Source organism: Saccoglossus kowalevskii, chromosome 17 (assembly GCF_978046115.1).
Source record: "Saccoglossus kowalevskii chromosome 17, keSacKowa6.1, whole genome shotgun sequence".
NCBI lineage: Eukaryota > Metazoa > Hemichordata > Enteropneusta > Harrimaniidae > Saccoglossus > Saccoglossus kowalevskii.
In genome coordinates this window covers 32,210,722-32,237,080 of record NC_140657.1, presented here as the reverse complement: position 1 = coordinate 32,237,080, position 26,359 = coordinate 32,210,722, and the positions used below count along the sequence as shown (strand labels likewise).

Sequence of the window (26,359 nt, the reverse complement as noted above, 5' to 3'; positions counted from 1 at the left end):
AGTGTACAGGTGAACCATTCACTGAGACCACACTTATATAAACACAGCAGTGTACAGGTGAACCATTCACTGAGACCACACTATATAAACATAGCAGTGTACAGGTGAACCATTCACTGAGACCACACTATATAAACACAGCAGTGCACAGGTGAACCATTCACTGAGACCACACTATATAAACACAGCAGTGTACAGGTGAACCATTCACTGAGACCACACTATATGAACACAGCAGTGTACAGGTGAACCATTCACTGAGACCACACTATATGAACACAGCAGTGTACAGGTGAACCATTCACTGAGACCACACTATATAAACACAGCAGTGTACAGGTGAACCATTCACTGAGACCACACTATATAAACACAGCAGTGCACAGGTGAACCATTCACTGAGACCACACTATATAAACACAGCAGTGTACAGGTGAACCATTCACTGAGATCACATTATATAAACACAGCAGTGCACAGGTGAACCATTCACTGAGACCACACTATATAAACACAGCAGTGTACAGGTGAACCATTCACTGAGACCACACTATATAAACATAGCAGTGTACAGGTGAACCATTCACTGAGACCACACTATATAAACACAGCAGTGCACAGGTGAACCATTCACTGAGACCACACTATATAAACACAGCAGTGTACAGGTGAACCATTCACTGAGACCACACTATATGAACACAGCAGTGTACAGGTGAACCATTCACTGAGACCACACTATATAAACACAGCAGTGTACAGGTAAACCATTCACTGAGACCACACTATATGAACACAGCAGTGTACAGGTGAACCATTCACTGAGACCACACTATATAAACACAGCAGTGTACAGGTGAACCATTCACTGAGACCACACTATATGAACACAGCAGTGTACAGGTGAACCATTCACTGAGACCACACTATATAAACACAGCAGTGTACAGGTGAACCATTCACTGAGACCACACTATATGAACACAGCAGTGTACAGGTGAACCATTCACTGAGACCACACTATATAAACACAGCAGTGTACAGGTGAACCATTCACTGAGACCACACTATATAAACACAGCAGTGTACAGGTGAACCATTCACTGAGACCACACCATATAAACACAGCAGTGTACAGGTGAACCATTCACTGAGACCACACTATATAAACACAGCAGTGTACAGGTGAACCATTCACTGAGACCACACTATATGAACACAGCAGTGCACAGGTGAACCATTCACTGAGACCACACTATATAAACACAGCAGTGTACAGGTGAACCATTCACTGAGACCACACTATATAAACATAGCAGTGTACAGGTGAACCATTCACTGAGACCACACTATATAAACACAGCAGTGTACAGGTGAACCATTCACTGAGACCACACTATATAAACACAGCAGTGTACAGGTGAACCATTCACTGAGACCACACTATATAAACACAGCAGTGTACAGGTGAACCATTCACTGAGACCACACTATATAAACACAGCAGTGTACAGGTGAACCATTCACTGAGACCACACTATATAAACATAGCAGTGTACAGGTGAACCATTCACTGAGACCACACTATATAAACACAGCAGTGTACAGGTGAACCATTCACTGAGACCACACTATATAAACACAGCAGTGTACAGGTGAACCATTCACTGAGACCACACTATATAAACACAGCAGTGTACAGGTGAACCATTCACTGAGACCACACTATATGAACACAGCAGTGTACAGGTGAACCATTCACTGAGACCACACTATATGAACACAGCAGTGTACAGGTGAACCATTCACTGAGACCACACTATATAAACACAGCAGTGTACAGGTGAACCATTCACTGAGACCACACTATATAAACATAGCAGTGTACAGGTGAACCATTCACTGAGACCACACTATATAAACACAGCAGTGTACAGGTGAACCATTCACTGAGACCACACTATATAAACACAGCAGTGTACAGGTGAACCATTCACTGAGACCACACTATATAAACACAGCAGTGCACAGGTGAACCATTCACTGAGATCACATTATATAAACACAGCAGTGTACAGGTGAACCATTCACTGAGACCACACTATATGAACACAGCAGTGTACAGGTGAACCATTCACTGAGACCACACTATATGAACACAGCAGTGTACAGGTGAACCATTCACTGAGACCACACTATATAAACATAGCAGTGTACAGGTGAACCATTCACTGAGACCACACTATATGAACACAGCAGTGTACAGGTGAACCATTCACTGAGACCACACTATATAAACACAGCAGTGTACAGGTGAACCATTCACTGAGACCACACTATATAAACATAGCAGTGTACAGGTGAACCATTTACTGAGACCACACTATATAAACACAGCAGTGTACAGGTGAACCATTCACTGAGACCACACTATATAAACACAGCAGTGTACAGGTGAACCATTCACTGAGACCACACTATATAAACACAGCAGTGCACAGGTGAACCATTCACTGAGATCACATTATATAAACACAGCAGTGTACAGGTGAACCATTCACTGAGACCACACTATATGAACACAGCAGTGTACAGGTGAACCATTTACTGAGACCACACTATATGAACACAGCAGTGTACAGGTGAACCATTCACTGAGACCACACTATATAAACACAGCAGTGTACAGGTGAACCATTCACTGAGACCACACTATATAAACACAGCAGTGTACAGGTGAACCATTCACTGAGACCACACTATATAAACACAGCAGTGTACAGGTGAACCATTCACTGAGACCACACTATATAAACACAGCAGTGTACAGGTGAACCATTCACTGAGATCACACTATATGAACACAGCAGTGTACAGGTGAACCATTCACTGAGACCATACTATATGAACACAGCAGTGTACAGGTGAACCATTCACTGAGACCACACTATATAAACACAGCAGTGTACAGGTGAACCATTCACTGAGACCACAGTATATAAACATAGCAGTGTACAGGTGAACCATTCACTGAGACCACACTATATGAACACAGCAGTGTACAGGTGAACCATTCACTGAGACCACACTATATGAACACAGCAGTGTACAGGTAAATCATTCACTGAGACCACACTATATAAACACAGCAGTGTACAGGTGAACCATTCACTGAGACCACAGTATATAAAAATAGCAGTGTACAGGTGAACCATTCACTGAGACCACACTATATAAACACAGCAGTGTACAGGTGAACCATTCACTAAGACCACACTATATAAACACAGCAGTGTACAGGTGAACCATTCACTGAGACCACACTATATGAACACAGCAGTGTACAGGTGAACCATTCACTGAGACCACACTATATGAACACAGCAGTGTACAGGTGAACCATTCACTGAGACCACAGTATATAAACACAGCAGTGTACAGGTGAACCATTCACTAAGACCACACTATATAAACACAGCAGTGTACAGGTGAACCATTCACTGAGACCACACTATATAAACACAGCAGTGTACAGGTGAACCATTCACTGAGACCACACTATATGAACACAGCAGTGTACAGGTGAACCATTCACTGAGACCACACTATATAAACACAGCAGTGTACAGGTGAACCATTCACTGAGACCACACTTATATAAACACAGCAGTGTACAGGTGAACCATTCACTAAGACCACACTATATAAACATAGCAGTGTACAGGTGAACCATTCACTGAGACCACACTATATGAACACAGCAGTGTACAGGTGAACCATTCACTGAGATCACACTATATAAACACAGCAGTGTACAGGTGAACCATTCACTGAGACCACACTATATAAACACAGCAGTGTACAGGTGAACCATTCACTGAGACCACACTTATATAAACACAGCAGTGTACAGGTGAACCATTCACTAAGACCGCACTATATAAACATAGCAGTGTACAGGTGAACCATTCACTGAGACCACACTATATGAACACAGCAGTGTACAGGTGAACCATTCACTGAGATCACACTATATAAACACAGCAGTGTACAGGTGAACCATTCACTGAGACCACACTATATAAACACAGCAGTGTACAGGTGAACCATTCACTAAGACCACACTATATAAACACAGCAGTGTACAGGTGAACCATTCACTAAGACCACACTATATAAACATAGCAGTGTACAGGTGAACCATTCACTGAGACCACACTATATGAACACAGCAGTGTACAGGTGAACCATTCACTGAGATCACACTATATAAACACAGCAGTGTACAGGTGAACCATTCACTGAGACCACACTATATAAACACAGCAGTGTACAGGTGAACCATTCACTGAGACCACACTTATATAAACACAGCAGTGTACAGGTGAACCATTCACTAAGACCGCACTATATAAACATAGCAGTGTACAGGTGAACCATTCACTGAGACCACACTATATGAACACAGCAGTGTACAGGTGAACCATTCACTGAGATCACACTATATAAACACAGCAGTGTACAGGTGAACCATTCACTGAGACCACACTATATAAACACAGCAGTGTACAGGTGAACCATTCACTGAGACCACACTATATGAACACAGCAGTGTACAGGTGAACCATTCACTGAGACCACACTATATGAACACTATATTAACAAAAATTATTGAGAAAAAGGTAAAATGATGGGGTTTAACATTGCAATTTTCAAAAACATAGCGTGACTATTAAAACCTTGCTCATTGAAAATCTAGAATAGATTAAATAACAAATGGATCGATGGATACAAACTTATGATGCATGTTTTTGTGAAGTGGGTATGAAAATGCACTGCAATAATATATCTAAACATTCTGCATGAAGAAGAAATGGCTAAAATTCAGGTATGAACATTTCTAACCAAAAATTTAACAATGAAGTAATCATAATTACATAATGAATTAATTAATAATTATTATTATTTTTATCAAATACAATACTATGTATTGTATTAATCTCAATGTCCCTTAGAGGAAAATATGACATGAAATGTATAAAGTTCCAAAATAATAGTGAAGTAATATAAAATAAAAACAAATAGCTCTTCTGTTTCAGCAGAGCCTTGAGTGTTTCCCTAATGTCACAAACGAAACTAATAGAGTTCCATCCAAGGTAGACGTATATCAAGTATCATAACAGATGGAGTAGCAGTTTTCAATAAGTCAACAATAGCATTTTTTACCAGAAATATTCACAGAAAATAGAGAAATGAAGATACCATCATGAAATGAAACAAGCAGCCTATCGGCTGAGATAGCTCCGCTGTTAGCAATGCACATTTCAATTAAAGAACTGAAGACATCATTAGAAAATGAACAATATGAATAGTATCAAAGCAATCGGACTTACAGTTTTTAACAAGAAGTCGAAAATATCACTTTTTACCAAAAATTACAAAAATATTCACCAAAATAAATTAATTAGAGAATTGAAGATATCATCACAAAACGAACAAATCTGAGAGAGGTCCACATGTAGTACCTATATATGTAATATCAAAGCAATCGGACTTACAGTTTTCAACAAGAAGTCGAAAATATCACTTTTTACCAAAAATGACAAAAATATTCACCAAAATTAGAGAATTGAAGATATCATCACAAAATGAACAAATCTGAGAGAGGTCCACATGTAGTACCTATATATGTAATATCAAAGCAATCGGACTTGCGGTTTTTAACAAGAAGTCAAAAAGATCACTTTTTACCAAAAATGACAAAAATATTCACCAAAATTAGAGAATTGAAGATATCATCACGAAATAAACAAATCTGAGAGAGGTCCACATGTAGTACATATATATGTAGTATCAAAGCAATTGGACTTGCGGTTTTTAACAAGAAGTCGAAAATATCAGTTTTTACCAAAAATGACAAAAATATTCACCAAAATTAGAGAATTAAAGATATCATTACAAAATGAACAAATCTGAGAGAGGTCCACATGTAGTACCTATATATGTAATATCAAAGCATTTGCACTTGCGGTTTTTAACAAGAAGTCGAAAATATCAGTTTTTACCAAAAATGACAAAAATATTCACCAAAATTAGAGAATTGAAGATATCATCACGAAATGAACAAATCTGAGAGAGGTCCACATGTAGTACCTATATATGTAGTATCAAAGCAATTGGACTTGCGGTTTTTAACAAGAAGTCGAAAATATCAGTTTTTACCAAAAATGACAAAAATAATCACCAAAATTAAAGAATTAAAGATATCATTACAAAATGAACAAATCTGAGAGAGGTCCACATGTAGTACCTATATATGTAATATCAAAGCAATTGCACTTGCGGTTTTTAACAAGAAGTCGAAAATATCAGTTTTTACCAAAAATGACAAAAATATTCACCAAAATTAGAGAATTGAAGATATCATCACGAAATGAACAAATCTGAGAGAGGTCCACATGTAGTACCTATATATGTAGTATCAAAGCAATTGGACTTGCGGTTTTTAACAAGAAGTCGAAAATATCAGTTTTTACCAAAAATGACAAAAATAATCACCAAAATTAAAGAATTAAAGATATCATTACAAAATTAGCAAATCTGAGAGAGGTCCACATGTAGTACCTATAGATGTAATATCAAAGCAATTGCACTTGCGGTTTTTAACAAGAAGTCGAAAATATCAGTTTTTACCAAAAATGACAAAAATATTCACCAAAATTAGAGAATTAAAGATATCAACATGAAATGAACAAACCTAAGAGAGGTCTACCCAAGGTACATATACACCAAGTATCAAAGCATTTAGGCTTGTAGTTTTCAAGAAGAAGTCGAAAAAGTAAAACATTGACACGGACGACGACGACGGACAATCACTCATATGATAAGCTCCGCTCGACAAAGTCGACAGCGGAGCTAAAAATCTGATAGAGGTCCACCAAAGGTACCTACATACCAACTATTAAAGCAATTGAGCTAGCAATTTTCAAGAAGAAGTCATGATTAGCATTTTTTACCAAAAAAAAGATATTCTGTTCGATTTTATATGCAATTTTTTACCAAATTGATTACAAATTTGTAATAATTTTGCAGTTTGCATATTTACAACCAGTACAATTACAGTTTAAAATAAAATAGCTACTTTTAGATTATGTCAGTGATTATATGTCATAATACTATTAATATATTATTAACTAGGTACGATTATATACCAGAAATATGACCACTATTTGTAAACATAGAAAACACTATTTACGTTATGTAAATATTAGAATAATTTTTTTATAAAAACATCAGAATCAAGACATGACTAGCATAATAAATTCTGCATGAATTAATTAAGAACTAGTCTTTCACGCACAGCAAGATTCCAGAATAAATCACCACTGTTGAAATTATTCACGACCTTGATCATGGTTCATCCAAATGTATATAAGCAACATTTTAATTAACAATTTTCTGCTACATAAATTATGAATAACATTATAGGAAACGAGACAACAATAGATGATGGGTAATCTTTTTCAATATGTGCAGTCGAGAATTACAGTGGGGTGAAATATTGTCGATGAAACTGTTAATAACAGTTCAAAAGATTATTACAGTGTATTGAAAAGGGCTCTTTCTTTCTCTAAAGTAGCCATAAATCTATCTCTCGCAGAGAAAATTACGAGATCTTTTTTACTGGATATTAACCAGAAATTCACTTTAATATTGATCATGATTAACTCTGATGAACGTGATTTATGGCAGATCATTAGGACTCTAATGGTTTCTCATTTTTCATATTTCAATAGCACTCTTTTCTTCAAAAGCACAAAAGGAGGTATTTCAATTTTTATATCATTAAAGCAAATTTTCAAGCGTTGTCATAGGGGAAAAAAATCTTGTTTCTTTCTGTAAAAGAGATAACAGAGTAGTATTTATTTTTCTTGAAGTCCCTGTTTATAGATAGTTATAGGAGATGGATCAGCTAAGAGAAAATTCAGGATGGATAATTCTGCAGTCTGTCTGTATGTGTGTTCGTTATTGTGTAGTAGTCTGAGCACATATATAACACGGTTGTAGTTAGAAATTCAGTGCGTTATATGCTAAATGTTACTTGCAAAATGACAGTCAACAAAATTCACCATGTGTTTCAATATATGGAATATAAAAGGTGCCATGGAAAATATATTTACGTAATAGTAGTTCACTATAATTAAAACTTAGTCATTAATTAAAACTCTAAATCAGTCAAAAAGTAAACTCACATTATGATGTAAATAATGATTGTTAAAAAACCTCCAACTACACATAGAGAGAGAAATGATAAGAAACTGGTTGACCAATACCGTGTTAGCTTGATTACCAAAGTAATGTAAGTGCTAGTGCAAATTACAGAGATGTTTCTATGGTCAAAATAAGTGTACAACAAATGTTATTTATTATAGGTTTATAAGCTGTTCTATCAGAAATGCACTTCAAATAAAGCAAATATTGTTATTACACATCACATTATTATTTCCCATTAGGCCAAAAAAAAAAATTCTTTTGTTGCCCTCAGAGACCGACCTAAAAATATGAAATATCGGGTCGCGTTTTTTTTAATAGGCCCAAATATTAAAAATTCACCATTTTAAGCAGTAAAAAAGTGTTTCCTCTAAAAGTTAACAATCCTGGACCGTTGTTTGATCCCCGGGATCCCCGGGGGAATAAGTGGCGACTTTGAACCTTGGGTTGAACTGTATTTAAATACAAAAGACTGAAAGAAACACTTTGATTTTTGTGTTTAATATCTAGCATGCGTTTGATTGATTCCCATATACCTCGGCTATTTACGATACCTTTAGTTTTCACAAATTAAAAAAACAACAACAAAAAACGACCCAATTTTTAAATTTTTGAACTTGAGGGCAACATAATTTGTTTTTTTTGGCCTTATTGCCCAGCACTGATGATTGCACTGCATTATGGGTTTATATCCCCCAGTACCGATCAATTATGTTATGTTAGTTTGTTAGTTACATTTCACTCAATTTTAGAATAAACATCAATATACAGTATCATATATGCTCTGCGATAAAGACCAGAGAGTGAAGATCCATTATGTAGAAGATCCCAATTGTAATCCAAAATGTTTTTGAAGTGGTCTGGACCGGTAACTGGACCAGTTCAGAAGCATTTGTGTGTTACATGACACCCAAACACAATTTGAAAATCCTTTAATATCATCACAAGTAACTGTAAACTGAAAAACAAATTGTAGGAGTCGAGAATGTAGTGAACTACGATCTTTAATTTTTTATTTTACTAGTAGGGGTGAAGCAGTGTACTCCCCAGGGTAGGGGTTAATCAGTGTACTCCCCAGGGTAGGGGTGAAGCAGTGTACTCCCAGGGTAGGGGTTAATCAGTGTACTCCCCAGGGTAGGGGTGAAGCAGTGTACTCCCCAGGGTAGGGGTGAAGCAGTGTACTCCCCAGGTAGTGGTGAAGCAGTGTACTCCCCAGAGTAGGGGTGAAGCAGTGTACTCCCCAGAGTAGGGGTGAAGCAGTGTACTCCCCAAGGTAGGGGTGAAACAGTGTACTCCCCAGGGTAGGGGTGAAGCAGTGTACTCCCCAAGGTAGGGGTGAAGCAGTGTACTCCCCAAGGTAGGGGTGAAGCAGTGTACTCCCCAGAGTAGTGGTGAAGCAGTGTACTCCCCAAGGTAGGGGTGAAGCAGTGTACTCCCCAGAGTAGGGGTGAAGCAGTGTACTCCCCAAGGTAGGGGTGAAGCAGTGTACTCCCCAAGGTAGGGGTGAAGCAGTGTACTCCCCAGGTAGTGGTGAAGCAGTGTACTCCCCAGGGTAGGGGTGAAGCAGTGTACTCCCCATGTAGTGGTGAAGCAGTGTACTCCCCAGAGTAGGGGTGAAGCAGTGTACTCCCAGGGTAGGGGTTAATCAGTGTACTCCCCAGAGTAGTGGTGAAGCAGTGTACTCCCCAGGGTAGGGGTGAAGCAGTGTACTCCCCAGGTAGTGGTGAAGCAGTGTACTCCCCAGAGTAGGGGTGAAGCAGTGTACTCCCCAGAGTAGGGGTGAAGCAGTGTACTCCCCAGGTAGTGGTGAAGCAGTGTACTCCCCAGAGTAGTGGTGAAGCAGTGTACTCCCCAGAGTAGGGGTGAAGCAGTGTACTCCCCAGGGTAGGGGTGAAGCAGTGTACTCCCCAGGTAGTGGTGAAGCAGTGTACTCCCCAGGTAGTGGTGAAGCAGTGTACTCCCCAAGGTAGGGGTGAAGCAGTGTACTCCCCAGGGTAGGGGTGAAGCAGTGTACTCCCCAGAGTAGTGGTGAAGCAGTGTACTCCCCAGGTAGTGGTGAAGCAGTGTACTCCCCAAGGTAGGGGTGAAGCAGTGTACTCCCCAGAGTAGTGGTGAAGCAGTGTACTCCCCAAGGTAGGGGTGAAGCAGTGTACTCCCCAGGTAGTGGTGAAGCAGTGTACTCCCCAGGGTAGGGGTGAAGCAGTGTACTCCCCAGAGTAGTGGTGAAGCAGTGTACTCCCCAAGGTAGGGGTGAAGCAGTGTACTCCCCAGGGTAGGGGTGAAGCAGTGTACTCCCCAGGGTAGGGGTGAAGCAGTGTACTCCCCAGGTAGTGGTGAAGCAGTGTACTCCCCAGGTAGTGGTGAAGCAGTGTACTCCCCAGAGTAGTGGTGAAGCAGTGTACTCCCCAAGGTAGGGGTGAAGCAGTGTACTCCCCAGGGTAGGGGTGAAGCAGTGTACTCCCCAGGGTAGGGGTGAAGCAGTGTACTCCCCAGGTAGTGGTGAAGCAGTGTACTCCCCAGAGTAGGGGTGAAGCAGTGTACTCCCCAGGGTAGGGGTGAAACAGTGTACTCCCCAGGGTAGGGGTGAAGCAGTGTACTCCCCAGGGTAGGGGTGAAGCAGTGTACTCCCCAGGGTAGGGGTGAAGCAGTGTACTCCCCAGGGTAGGGGTGAAACAGTGTACTCCCCAGGGTAGGGGTGAAGCAGTGTACTCCCCAGGTAGTGGTGAAGCAGTGTACTCCCCAGAGTAGGGGTGAAGCAGTGTACTCCCCGGAGTAGGGGTGAAGCAGTGTACTCCCCAAGGTAGGAGTGAAGCAGTGTACTCCCCAGAGTAGGGGTGAAGCAGTGTACTCCCCAGGTAGTGGTGAAGCAGTGTACTCCCCAGGTAGTGGTGAAGCAGTGTACTCCCCAAGGTAGGGGTGAAGCAGTGTACTCCCCAGAGTAGGGGTGAAGCAGTGTACTCCCCAGAGTAGGGGTGAAGCAGTGTACTCCCCAAGGTCTGTATGAACACTGCTGTAATATCATGCTTGAATTACCTAGAACAGAAATAGATTGATAATATGCCAGGGGATCACATGACAAAGCCTTGGCAACAGACATTGAACAATTATCAAGATTTTCAATGTCAAAGTTCAGATTAAGTCACAAAAACTGCAATAGTGTTTCGTTTCAAATGACTTCTCTCAGCATTACATCATGTGATTAGTATTTGATCAGGACATTTGATTTGATCAGGACATTTGATTTGATCAGGACATTTGATTTGATCAGACAAACATTTTAATGATTCTGCATACAACAAAAGCTTTTATTAGAGAAATAGACAAATTTGGTAATGTCAACATTTTGCATATTTGTACCAGTCACTGGTAGCATAGTGGTTGTTGCACCAGACTCATGATCGATAGACCCAAGTTCAAATCCTACCTTAGGCTGAACATCAAAGGGATGACCCCTACCCTGGGTGAGTGTGCCACAGACTCAATGGGAAGGCCAATTCCACTGGCCAAGATTCATTCACTAACGAATGCGACTTTGGGGGAACCTTGGTTAAGGTCCGCAGGTGCTTGTGTTCGACCGGGCCTGGTTGACACCAGGATAGCACATTACAAATTGCCATTTGACAGAGAGATGGCCACACAGCCCTGTCATGTAGTCCCAAACTTGAATATGACTTCTGTGGCAAAATGCACTATGTGTTGTCACTAGCACTTGCAATTTGCACATACAGAAAAAAAGTCAGGAGGGACAACTGTAACACTCAATGTCCGGAACTGTCGCCTGGCACAAAAAAAATATTAAAACAAGCAGCCTCTCGGCTGAGATAGCTCCGCTGTTAGCAAGGCACATTTCAATTGAAGAACTGAAGATATCATGAGAAAATGAACAATATGTATAGCAATCGGACTTGCTGTTTTTAACAAGAAGTCAAAAATATCACTTTTTACCAAAAATGACAAAAATATTCACCAAAATTAGAGAATTTAAGATATCATCACGAAATGAACAAATCTGAGAAAGGTCCACATGTAGTATCTATATATGTAATATCAAAGCAATTGGACTTGTGCTTTTTAACAAGAAGTCGAAAATATCACTTTTTACAAAAAATGACAAAAATATTCACCAAAATTAGAGAATTGAAGATATCACCAAGAAATGAACAAATCTGAGAAAGGTCCACATGTAGTATCTATATATGTAATATCAAAGCAATTGGACTTGCTGTTTTCAACAAGAAGTCAAAAATATCACTTTACCAAAAATGACAAAAATATTCACCAAAATTAGAGAATTGAGGATATCATCACAAAATCAACAAATCTGCGGAAGGCTCACATGTAGTTCCTATATATGTAATATCCAAGTAATTTGACTATTGGTTTTTAACAAGAAGTCGAAAATATCACTTTTTACCAAAAATTACAAAAATATTCACCAAAATTAGAGAATTGAAGATATCATCATGAAATGAACAAATCTAAATGAGGTCTACCCCTAGTACATACACACCAAGTATCAAAGCATTCAGGCTTGTAGTTTTCAAGAAGAAGTCGAAAAAGTAAAACATTGACACCGACGACGACGGACAATCACTCAAATGATAAGCTCCGCTCGACAAAGTTGACAGCGGAGCTAAAAAAAAAAAAATGATTTTTCCACAATTTCGTTATCAGTTGAGAACTCAGTCATAATTTTTGTAAAATAATTTTTGGAAAATAAATATAAAAATGATTAAGCTGGTGATTTTTTGAAAGGTGGCAGAGGATGACATTGGTATTCAACAGGTTAATTATAAAGATACATGCAGTGCAACATATCACTATGTTTGAACATACAGTTCATAGGAATGCTATATAATCCAGTAGGAAAGACAGCGTTTGTACGTACCTCCAACTCGCACATTACCCTTTCTTCGCTTCAACGTCTTATGCAAGATGTCTTTCATTGGTGTCTGCAAGGAATCTACTTCAATCAAAGAAAACCCACTTTGAGGGACATTACCGCGGAGAAAAAAATATTTACTGTGAAGAAAACAAATTTAATATGAATCAATATTACATTAGTATTGTTAGATTTTCATTACAATGGTATTCTATTTTCAAATACAATGGGTATTGTTCTATTTTTACGCTAATACATTTAAGATGTGATTCAGACACACATCTACCTATACAATGTAAGATGACAATACATAATTTTGTAAAAACTATTTCACACTCAATTCAAGTAGGTTAACACGTTTAATCTTCACTCAACTAGGGGGCCCACTTCAAGTAGTGAGGAATGAGAGTGTGATATAGAATAGCGTGAAAATTAAATATGAATATTACTTTGTATCTTTCTACGGCATATGAACACGTACTAGTATGAGAATACAGACCAAAATATCCCGCAACGCACATTAAGTAATAAATATATTTAATAGCATATCAAATGTTACCACATCGACTGATTAATTGCAGGTGTAAGATTTTATAAGCACCTTGGGGGAAATGTATTTTATAGTCTAGGTTTTAACGGTGGTCGTGGTTACACACGACACAGGAATTTGGGGAAGTTATTCTCTGTAATTAGTTATTTGAAATTCCAAAAAAAATATTTGGGGTACTCAAACTAATTATGAATTATTAACCTCAGTGGTAGGCATTTTAATTCAAAATGGCCACCAGAGTTTGGCTTAACGCTTCGGAGGAAATCAAGAAGACACGGTTTCCATGGAAACAAATTTGGGTACCCAGTATTTTGTTATTGCTTTTAAAATTTCAGCATATTTTTACTGGTTGAGCCTCATTCGTCTGTAACCAATATATGTTTCAGAGTTACACTAAGTTTGATATTATTGATATGCTGAAAAAATGTTCTTTTATTTTATCAGTGTGATCGTGACAGTTATGTTCAAAGCAAAAACATTATCATTTTTGACAATGGTAACAAAGTAGTGACTGTTTTCTCTTACCATTACAATACGTAAAAAGCTTAAAAAAACAAGTTGAAAAGCTATTATCAATAATAATAATTGAGATATAACTGAAAAATGATAGTAGTAAAAAAGATAATACTATGTTTGATATAGTACCATACTTTGAATACCAGAATATTTCCCGCCAAACTTTGTTGCATTTTTTTTATACATTATGTTTGTTAATTTTGATCACATTAATTTTGATCACATTATCATTTAATCTAGATAAATTTTTTGAAAATTTCGAGATCGACCACTTCCTCTTTCAGAATAACAATTTTAAAGAATTTTTATATTCCTCAGAACTTGAATGTTTTTTTTCTCAGTAATTTTAAGAGATATCATAAGAATACCGCAAAGTATGCACAAAGGCAGTACAGTGTTTGTATTGAATGTCACATAGGTTGATATGATGCCTTCAACCAGTATTCTCGAGATAACCTTATTGTTATTATCCATCCTTTTTTTGTTTGTAATCATCATTTAATAAGAGATAACAGCACAAAATTGCAATGAAAAACTTGTTGTATTATGCAAATTTTTGTGTTCAGTGATGGGATTCTATTATAGTAATATCCTAATATTTCTGCATCCAATGTAAAGTGGTCAAATGTAAAGCACTAGCAATTTGCACATACAAAAAAAAAAGTCAGGAGAGACAACAGTGACATTCAATGTACGGAATTGTCGCCTACCACAAAAAAAAAAAAAAAAAAAAAAAAGTGGTCAAATGTGACCCCAAAAATGTTGAATGAGTCAATGTTCATGATGAAGCATACTCACATATAATGAGAAATTTGTACTTTTGGAACGACTGCAGATGTTTTGGAACGACTGCAGATGTTTTGGAACGACTGCAGATGTTTTGGAACGACTGCAGATGTTTTGGAAAAGAATGCAAATAAAGCTTAATAAAGAATGGGAAAATCTATTTTGCAAATGTCATTCTTTACATGCACAAGCCATGCTATTCCCTGTTGAACAGGAAATACAGATTTTAAACCCTAGTAATTCTGTATCTGTTCTGTGTGGTGAAGGAAAATTATAACATTTTGTTACAAATTATTTTCAATTGAAAACCTATGTGCATTTCAGTGAGTTAGCACTGTACTAAAACAGTATCTAATTTTCGAAAACCAGTCGTCTGTCAGCATGATGATGCATTTCACCATGGATGAATCGCAATCCTGTGAAAGCCATGGGCGATTTTTTCTTCTGTCTTTGTAACAAATAGCCCAAGAGAGTAACCCAAGTTCAAATTGCATGTTTTTTGCCAAATAAACAATATTTACGGTTATGTTCATTATATAAATTTTCCTCTTCAATAAACTGTGCAATTTGTTTTTTCCAGAGTGTGGATTGTCACCTTGCTAAAAACACATCGTTTAAATGTTACATATTTCTACAGATCATAGATTACACAAAGAATAAACGAAAAAGTTCTTAATATCATGTTACCATCCACACCAAATCTATGGAATTTATTTACGCAGAATGGCGTTTTTCTTAGACTCAGCTCCTACACTAGTATTTTCCCCAGCTGAATGAAGAAAAATATTAGAGAATAATATATAATTATTCTTTGTATGAAGTATAATAAGTGAACAAGAATGGACAATCAAACTAATTTTACATGAAATTTTCTATATTGTTGTCAACCATATTGTGTTAAGGATGATCCAGATACATAACAAAAGGGTATGGATTGGTTTTGAAATGAACATGCGCAAGTTTTTCTAGTGAGAACATGTTCTACCACCCATAAATTAGCGTACAGCAAACTCTTGAAACTGACATACTTTAGGTCAGTGACCCCCTTTTATATTCTTTTTCAGACATATTTCATATTTTGATCAAGACTTGTACGCCCAGTTGATACAATATAACAAAGAAATTCAGCAAAGCACAAAAATAAACAATTTAAAGGATATAATTTTGGTTTCCAAAAGTTAATAAATAGTGAAATCAAAATTTGTTCTTTCTAAAATTAGTGTGTGTATATCCATATCAAACATGGTATGATGCAACATCTGTGTTGCTTTGATAATACACAACTATCAATAATATAACAACTTAAAAAAAAAAAAATGAATGCATTGCCTGTTGAAAGCCGCTATGTTATATCGAACATGAATGGCATCAGCAGGTAACAAGTGCATCACAACAAATAACAGAAATCTGTCAAATTAGTTATTAGATTAGTCTCTCAGATGGCTGTACTATCTTACTTCCCTCTCTCAGATGGCTGCACTATCTCATCTCCCTCTCTCAGACAGCTGTACTATCTCACCTCCCTTCTCAGATGGCTGTACTATCTCACCTCCCTTCTCAGATGGCTGTACTATCTCACCTCCCTTCTCAGACAGCTGTACTATCTCACCACCTTTCTCAGATGGCTGTACTATCTCACCCCCTCTCTCAGATGGCTGTACTATCTCACCTCCCTCTCTCAGATGGCTGTACTATCTCACCCCCTCTCTCAGATGGCTGTACTATCTCACCTCCCTCTCTCAGATGGCTGTACTATCTCACCCCCTCTCTCAGATGGCTGTACTATCTCACCTCCCCCTTTCTGATGGCTGTACTATCTCACCTCCCTTCTCAGATGGCTGTACTATCTCACCTCCCTTCTCAGATGGCTGTACTATCTCACCTCCCTTCTCAGACAGCTGTACTATCTCACCTGCCTTCTCAGATGGCTGTACTATCTCACCCCCTCTCTCAGATGGCTGTACTATCTCACCTCCCTCTCTCAGATGGCTGTACTATCTCACCCCCTCTCTCAGATGGCTGTACTATCTCACCTCCCCCTCTCTGATGGCTGTACTATCTCACCTTCCTCTATGATGGCTGTACTATCTGACCTCCCTCTATGATGGCTGTACTATCTCACCTCCCTCTCTCAGATGGCTGTACTATATCACCTCCCTCTCTCAGATGGCTGTACTATCTGACCTCCCTCTATGATGGCTGTACTATCTCACTTCCCTCTCTCAGATGGCTGTACTATATCACCTCCCTCTCTCAGATGGCTGTACTATCTGACCTCCCTCTATGATGGCTGTACTATATCACCTCCCTCTCTCAGATGGCTGTACTATATCACCTCCCTCTCTCAGATGGCTGTACTATCTGACCTCCCTCTATGATGGCTGTACTATCTCACTTCCCTCTCTCAGATGGCTGTACTATATCAACTCCCTCTCTCAGATGGCTGTACTATCTGACCTCCCTCTATGATGGCTGTACTATATCACCTCCCTCTCTCAGATGGCTGTACTATCTGACCTCCCTCTATGATGGCTGTACTATCTCACTTCCCTCTCTCAGATGGCTGTACTATCTGACCTCCCTCTATGATGGCTGTACTATCTCACCTCCCTCTCTCAGATGGCTGTACTATATCACCTCCCTCTCTCAGATGGCTGTACTATCTCACCTCCCTCTCTCAGATGGCTGTACTATCTCACCTCCCTCTCTCAGATGGCTGTACTATCTGACATCCCTCTATGATGGCTGTACTATCTCACCTCCCTCTCTCAGATGGCTGTACTATATCACCCCCTCTCTCAGATGGCTGTACTATATCACCTCCCTCTCTCAGATGGCTGTACTATCTGACCTCCCTCTCTCAGATGGCTGTACTATCTGACCTCCCTCTATGATGGCTGTACTATCTCATCTCCCTCTCTCAGATGGCTGTACTATCTCACCTCCCTCTCTCAGATGGTTGTACTATCTCATCTCCCTCTCTCAGACAGCTGTACTATCTCACCTCCCTTCTCAGATGGCTGTACTATCTCACCCCCTCTCTCAGATGGCTGTACTATCTCACCCCCTCTCTCAGATGGCTGCACTATCTCATCTCCCTTCTTAGATGGCTGTGCTATTTCACCTCCTTTCTCAGATGGCTGTACTATTCTATCTTCCTTCTCAGATGGTTGTACTTACTCGCCCCCCTCTCTCAGATGGCTGTACTATCTCACTTCCCTTTTTCAGATGGCTGTATTATCTCACCCCCTTCTCTCAGATGGCTGTACTATCTCACCTCCCTCTCTCAGTTGGCTGTATTGTCTCACCTCCCTCTCTCAGATGGCTGTACTATCTTACCTCCCTTCTCAGATGGCTGTACTATTTCACCTCCCTCTCTCAGATGGCTGTACTATCTCACCTCCCTCTCTCAGGTGGCTGTACTATTTCACCTCCCTTCTCAGATGGCTGTACTATTTCACCTCCCTTCTCAGATGGCTGTACTATCTGACCTCCCTCTCCCAGATGGCTGTACTATCTCACCTCCCTCTCCCAGATGGCTGTACTATTTCACCTCCCTTCTCAGATGGCTGTACTATCTGACCTCCCTCTCCCAGATGGCTGTACTATCTCACTTCCCTCTCTCAGATGGCTGTACTATCTGACCTCCCTCTCTCAGATGGCTGTACTATCTCACTTCCCTTTTTCAGATGGCTGTACTATCTCACTTCCCTCTCTCAGATGGCTGTACTATCTGACCTCCCTCTCCCAGATGGCTGTACTATCTTACCTCCCTTCTCAGATGGCTGTACTAACTCGCCTCCCTCTCTCAGATGGCTGTACTATCTCACTTCCCTTTTTCAGATGGCTGTATTATCTCACCCCCTTCTCTCAGATGGCTGTACTATCTCACCTCCCTCTCTCAGTTGGCTGTACTATCTCACCTCCCTCTCTCAGATGGCAGTACTATCTCACTTCCCTTTTTCAGATGGCTGTATTATCTCAGCCCCTTCTCTCAGATGGCTGTACTATCTCACCCCCTCTCTCAGATGGCTGTACTATCTCACCCCCTCTCTCAGATGGCTGCACTATCTCATCTCCCTTCTTAGATGGCTGTGCTATTTCACCTCCCTCTCTCAGATGGCTGTATTATCTCACCCCCTTCTCTCAGATGGCTGTACTATCTCACCTCCCTCTCTCAGATGGCTGTACTATCTCACCCCCTCTCTCAGATGGCTGTACTATCTCACCTCCCCCTTTCTGATGGCTGTACTATCTCACCTCCCTTCTCAGATGGCTGTACTATCTCACCTCCCTTCTCAGATGGCTGTACTATCTCACCTCCCTTCTCAGACAGCTGTACTATCTCACCTGCCTTCTCAGATGGCTGTACTATCTCACCCCCTCTCTCAGATGGCTGTACTATCTCACCTCCCTCTCTCAGATGGCTGTACTATCTCACCCCCTCTCTCAGATGGCTGTACTATCTCACCTCCCCCTCTCTGATGGCTGTACTATCTCACCTTCCTCTATGATGGCTGTACTATCTGACCTCCCTCTATGATGGCTGTACTATCTCACCTCCCTCTCTCAGATGGCTGTACTATATCACCTCCCTCTCTCAGATGGCTGTACTATCTGACCTCCCTCTATGATGGCTGTACTATCTCACTTCCCTCTCTCAGATGGCTGTACTATATCACCTCCCTCTCTCAGATGGCTGTACTATCTGACCTCCCTCTATGATGGCTGTACTATCTCACCTCCCTCTCTCAGATGGCTGTACTATATCACCTCCCTCTCTCAGATGGCTGTACTATCTGACCTCCCTCTATGATGGCTGTACTATCTCACTTCCCTCTCTCAGATGGCTGTACTATATCAACTCCCTCTCTCAGATGGCTGTACTATCTGACCTCCCTCTATGATGGCTGTACTATATCACCTCCCTCTCTCAGATGGCTGTACTATCTGACCTCCCTCTATGATGGCTGTACTATCTCACTTCCCTCTCTCAGATGGCTGTACTATCTGACCTCCCTCTATGATGGCTGTACTATCTCACCTCCCTCTCTCAGATGGCTGTACTATATCACCTCCCTCTCTCAGATGGCTGTACTATCTCACCTCCCTCTCTCAGATGGCTGTACTATCTCACCTCCCTCTCTCAGATGGCTGTACTATCTGACATCCCTCTATGATGGCTGTACTATCTCACCTCCCTCTCTCAGATGGCTGTACTATATCACCCCCTCTCTCAGATGGCTGTACTATATCACCTCCCTCTCTCAGATGGCTGTACTATCTGACCTCCCTCTCTCAGATGGCTGTACTATCTGACCTCCCTCTATGATGGCTGTACTATCTCATCTCCCTCTCTCAGATGGCTGTACTATCTCACCTCCCTCTCTCAGATGGTTGTACTATCTCATCTCCCTCTCTCAGACAGCTGTACTATCTCACCTCCCTTCTCAGATGGCTGTACTATCTCACCCCCTCTCTCAGATGGCTGTACTATCTCACCCCCTCTCTCAGATGGCTGCACTATCTCATCTCCCTTCTTAGATGGCTGTGCTATTTCACCTCCCTTCTCAGATGGCTGTACTATTCTATCTTCCTTCTCAGATGGTTGTACTTACTCGCCCCCCCCTCTCTCAGATGGCTGTACTATCTCACTTCCCTTTTTCAGATGGCTGTATTATCTCACCCCCTTCTCTCAGATGGCTGTACTATCTCACCTCCCTCTCTCAGTTGGCTGTATTGTCTCACCTCCCTCTCTCAGATGGCTGTACTATCTTACCTCCCTTCTCAGATGGCTGTACTATTTCACCTCCCTCTCTCAGATGGCTGTACTATCTCACCTCCCTCTCTCAGGTGGCTGTACTATTTCACCTCCCTTCTCAGATGGCTGTACTATTTCACCTCCCTTCTCAGATGGCTGTACTATCTGACCTCCCTCTCCCAGATGGCTGTACTATCTCACCTCCCTCTCTCAGATGGCTGTACTATCTCACTTCCCTCTCTCAGATGGCTGTACTATCTGACCTCCCTCTCTCAGATGGCTGTACTATCTCACTTCCCTTTTTCAGATGGCTGTACTATCTCACTTCCCTCTCTCAGATGGCTGTACTATCTGACCTCCCTCTCCCAGATGGCTGTACTATCTTACCTCCCTTCTCAGATGGCTGTACTAACTCGCCTCCCTCTCTCAGATGGCTGTACTATCTCACTTCCCTTTTTCAGATGGCTGTATTATCTCACCCCCTTCTCTCAGATGGCTGTACTATCTCACCTCCCTCTCTCAGTTGGCTGTACTATCTCACCTCCCTCTCTCAGATGGCAGTACTATCTCACTTCCCTTTTTCAGATGGCTGTATTATCTCAGCCCCTTCTCTCAGATGGCTGTACTATCTCACCCCCTCTCTCAGATGGCTGTACTATCTCACCCCCTCTCTCAGATGGCTGCACTATCTCATCTCCCTTCTTAGATGGCTGTGCTATTTCACCTCCCTCTCTCAGATGGCTGTATTATCTCACCCCCTTCTCTCAGATGGCTGTACTATCTCACCTCCCTCTCTCAGATGGCTGTACTATCTCACCTCCCTCTCTCAGTTGGCTGTACTATCTCACCTCCCTCTCTCAGATGGCAGTACTATCTCACTTCCCTTTTTCAGATGGCTGTATTATCTCAGCCCCTTCTCTGAGATGGCTGTACTATCTCACCCCCTCTCTCAGATGGCTGTACTATCTCACCCCCTCTCTCAGATGGCTGCACTATCTCATCTCCCTTCTTAGATGGCTGTGCTATTTCACCTCCCTCTCTCAGATGGCTGTACTATCTCACCTCCCTCTCTCAGTTGGCTGTACTATCTCACCTCCTTCTCTCAGATGGCTGTACTATCTCACCTCCCTCTCTCAGTTGGCTGTACTATCTCACCTCCTTCTCTCAGATGGCTGTACTGTCTCACCTCCCTTCTCTCAGAAGGCTGTACTATCTCACCTCCCTTCTCAGATGGCTGTACTATCTCATCTCCCTTCTCAGATGGCTGTACTATCTCATCTCCCTTCTCAGATGGCTGTACTATTTCACCTCCCTTCTCAGATGGCTGTACTATTTCACCTTCCTTCTCAGATGGCTGTACTATCTCGCCTCCCTCTCTCAGATGGCTGTACTGTCTCACCTCCCTCTCTCAGATGGCTGTACTATATCACCTCCCTCTCTCAGATGGCTGTACTGTCTCACCTCCCTCTCTCAGATGGCTGTACTATCTTACCTCCCTTCTCAGATGGCTGTACTACCTCACCTCCCCTTCTCTCAGAAGGCTGTACTATTTCACCCCCTCTCTCAGATTGCTGTACTATATCACCTCCCTCTCTCAGAAGACTGTACAATCTCACCTCCAGATCCCTGTACTAATGGACGAGGTGCCTTCAATAAGTTTTGAAACTGTTTTCATAGGAGCAGTTATAATCATATAATTTTGATATGTCACTACCATACATGTATGTCTGAGGAGATAATTTACCAATTTCATTTATTCCGGGTTGAAAGAGATGGCTGTATATGGACGTTAAACGGACCCTACTAAATCACAGCTGACTTTTTTGCAAAATGCAGTCGAAACAGGAGGACACTTTGGAAGAGCGATATGATATAAAATTTTGTGTTAAGCTCGAAATGAACGCTATTCAGCGTTATGAACTGCTTCAGACTGTTTATGGATTAAATTGCATTGACAGAGCATTGGTGTTTTGTTGGCACAACAAGTTTAAGGGTGCAGATGAGAGGTGTGTGAGGTGGAGGGAAGTCGAAACACCAGAGCTGGTGGGGAAAACTTGTACTCTTATGGATAAGAACCGATGAGTGTTGTAGAGTTTGAAGTCAGTGTGGGAACTGTCTTGAGGGAGTTCCGAAAGAGATTTTGTCACAAAAGGCCAGAGCTCTTCAAATTGGGTCAGTGGCATTTCCACCAGGACAATGTACCAGTCCACAATGCCATCAGAGTTTCCAACTATTTGACCGAGATGGACACCAAGACAGTTCCTCACCCTCCCTACAGTCTAGACCTTGCTTCCTGTGAATTTTGGTTGTTCCCCAAGCTCAAGGAAAACTTTAGAGGAAGTTGTTTTGAAACCATTGATGAGATGAAAGACGCTGTGACAAAGGTTGAGACAATAAGTGCATTGCATCTAGAGGAAAGTACTTTGAAGGGGACTAGAGTTTTGTGCTTGTTCGAGGGACAAAAAGTGTCCCTATGAAAAAAGTCTCAAAACTTATTGAAGGCACTTCGTATACACAACCTTCATTTCTCTCCATCCCTGAGATTAACCCCCTCCTTCAAATGCTGAAATGTTCACCGCAGCATTTTAATAGCAACTATACAAAAAGCACAAGGCAGAAAAAGGGCAGACTCATTGCTTGATCAATACAGTTCCATAACATTAAGAATGATTAATTTACATAAATATTAACAGTTTTTCAATTCTGTATCACAAACTTTGTTCACACAATCTATCATATCAGGCATGTCATGGGGTTTCAATAACTGACGAGTGATGACAATATTATAAATACTAACATTTGCACTAGTATAGCCTTTTTATCTGGTTCTGGTGGAGTGGGAGCTTCCACAAATGCCAATGTATGAAATCCAAACTTAGATATCACTTCTCTGTTGTCCAAGGCTGGGAAATCTGAGTCAACTTCTCCATCATCTTCAGCGATATGCAAACTGTAGCGATCTACATCCTTCCTAAAAACAAACACAAGATAGTGGTTAAAAATGAGAAAACCATAAAATTGTCATCACATTCAATTTTCCTTTAATAAGTTGAAGTTGTTGGCAAGGACAATTCCACACAAGGTCAGTATCAAAAGAAATTGCAGCAAAAAGTTAACAGCGCCTTTTTCCCTATGAAGCATTTTGATAATTATTGAGTGAATGAATCTTGAATTTTATTTCAGTTTCAGTGATTCTACTGAGTTGTAATTTTTTGAATTATTTGACCACAAGGAAGTGTTCACTAACCACCAGAAGGCAGTATACCAGTTACACAGTTGCCACGTGTTAATTATTCCTTTATCCAGGGGCGAAGCTACGTCACAAGAAGTTCTATGTTGCTAAGACGCGCACTACTGTACCATGTATTTCTATGGGCTCTGCGCTCGCTGAGGAACGCCGAGCGAAGAGCTTGTGAAAATTCGAAAAAACAACAGGAACTCAACTTTGAAGTAATCCTGAACAATCAAATTTATATGCCTTACACACGCAGAGGTAATCTTGTTACACTGTTCAGGGGAGTCTCAACAACCATCCCAAAGTACCGTTTTCTCAGAGTTTTCGGCTTTTGTTTTCACCGTGATGGTTGCCATGCGCTGAAAATGCCCGGATGTCCCCCCCCCCCCGAGAATATGCCAAGTCAATTTTTGTCACTTCACATAAAATAAACCTGTCTAATTATTTTTATATTCATTCGAAAAATATGATCAGATCTACATGCAATGGGCAATTATGTTCATTTGGTCTGAATTTAAAAAAGAAATTTGCAAAATGTTGAGCTAAAATATTGACGAATAATGGCGTTCAAAGGGTTAATTATGGGAAAACAGTGTCAGATCGTTGATATCCTGTCATTCAAAACAAATAATTTGAAAAGATAATGTAATTAGGCTAATGTAAAACTGACTACCACTCGCTGAAAGCTATAAATCTCATCGTTTGAAGACAACGTCTTAAGATAATTGGATCTGTCTGATGTTGTGTCATTTAATTGATGGCACCATCGCATCCTGTCACAATGAGCACAAACAGTATGACATGCATGTTCATTTCACAATTCAATCAAACGATAATAAAGCAGAAATAACTCATCGCACGTACACGCAAGCACATGATATGTACTGCTACAAAATGACATGACTTGGGAGGAAAATCATATAACATTTGTTGCTTGCAAAATGAACGCGATGTGTTTTAGTGGAGCAGAGCAGACTTAAAATTCCTACAATAGTTGAGTTTGTCTTATATCAAAGGGGAATTCCACAAATCAAATGTTGGCATTTTGAGATGCACTCTATTGGAGTAGACAGATTTGTTCCCACTGTAGAAATAATCACTGATGAGGTCAGGCTACACAACTTGGAATTGAACAAGACAAATATTTTCAAATGGATGTCCATTAGTCAGTTTTCTGAATGGTTGGAATAAAGCATTCTTATTTTTTTAAGAACACTATGCTAATTATGTTTATAATAAAATTGTTTATTCAACATCAGGGTAATCAGCACCATTTTTACGCAATACGAATGGTTCACATAAAGTGCTGGAGTCACTGCTAAGTATTGCTATGGAAACCGTCTCATGCTAAACAGAGTATTTATAAGGTGGTAAATCTTAGCAACTGTGGTTGCTATGATAACATAGAACATATTGATTAGTAAGACCAGATTTGGAATTGCACACTGTGATTGGAAGATCAATGCCAGTCCTTGCCCTACTTTATACATGACATTGAAAACAATATCATTGCAGACTCACTGATAACTGGTAAGAAACGTTGGTATGTATTAAGTTAATATTCAACTATTGGGTCAATGGAGGACTTCTTGGTTATCAGATAGGTGTGTGTGTGTCAACAAGCGTTATCTAGATTTGTTATTGACTAGGTAAATAGTATGATGTCATCAACTCAACAACATATCTCAAGAGCTCCTCACGTGAGAAAACTTGTCAATTAAGGACGACGCTAATAAAGTTACCGGTATATCTAGTTACTGAACATTTATCCATTATTACAAGACTCAAAGTTAAACAAATTTTGTGGAAGTCAGCTGGGCAACCAGTTTTAAGGTAATAGTAATATTGTAATATTGTAATAATGCTCAATTAGTGTAGGACAACCATAGAGAAATTCAAACAGGAAAGTACTAATATTTTGTAAATTTCTAGTAGTCCGGTTGGGCTACTATTTTTGGATAATAATAACCCCAGACTAGATCTGTTTGTGTGCCTTGCACTACTGCCCTACCATGAAATACAAAAAAAAATACTGTAATCTCCAACAGAAGCATATTTTTGTTGAATATTGAATCATTAAATATATTACTCTCTGTAATTTACATAAGTGTATGCACTACCAACGGGTAATAGAGCAAATTCATAACCTGCTGTTATGCTGATAGATTTACATACAAAACTATGACGTCTTGTTTTTGTTAAATCAAGTATTGGTAATGCCGAGAGATAGTTCCGAATAACTTTTTAAACCCCAAATACAAATTTTATTCCGTTTCACAAAATACTTTTTACCCACTTTTTTTTCATATTATTTTTAAAACAATTTTGCAACTTAGACATGTTTACAATGAAACATTT

The 26,359-nt window shown here is 40.2% G+C and overlaps 1 protein-coding gene across 1 annotated transcript in view; it reads right to left on the bottom strand.

Annotated features, from left to right (window-relative positions):
• Window positions 1–26,359, bottom strand: part of LOC100369860 (target of rapamycin complex 2 subunit MAPKAP1-like) — a 90,243-nt gene that overhangs the window by 24,142 nt on the left and 39,742 nt on the right. Inside the window, exons 5-6 of the mRNA XM_085492401.1 lie at window positions 23,564–23,737; window positions 13,160–13,293 (exon numbers count right to left, since the gene is read on the bottom strand). Of these exons, the coding sequence (XP_085348527.1) occupies window positions 13,160–13,293; window positions 23,564–23,737 (308 nt within the window). The remainder of the gene's footprint in view (window positions 1–13,159; window positions 13,294–23,563; window positions 23,738–26,359) is intronic.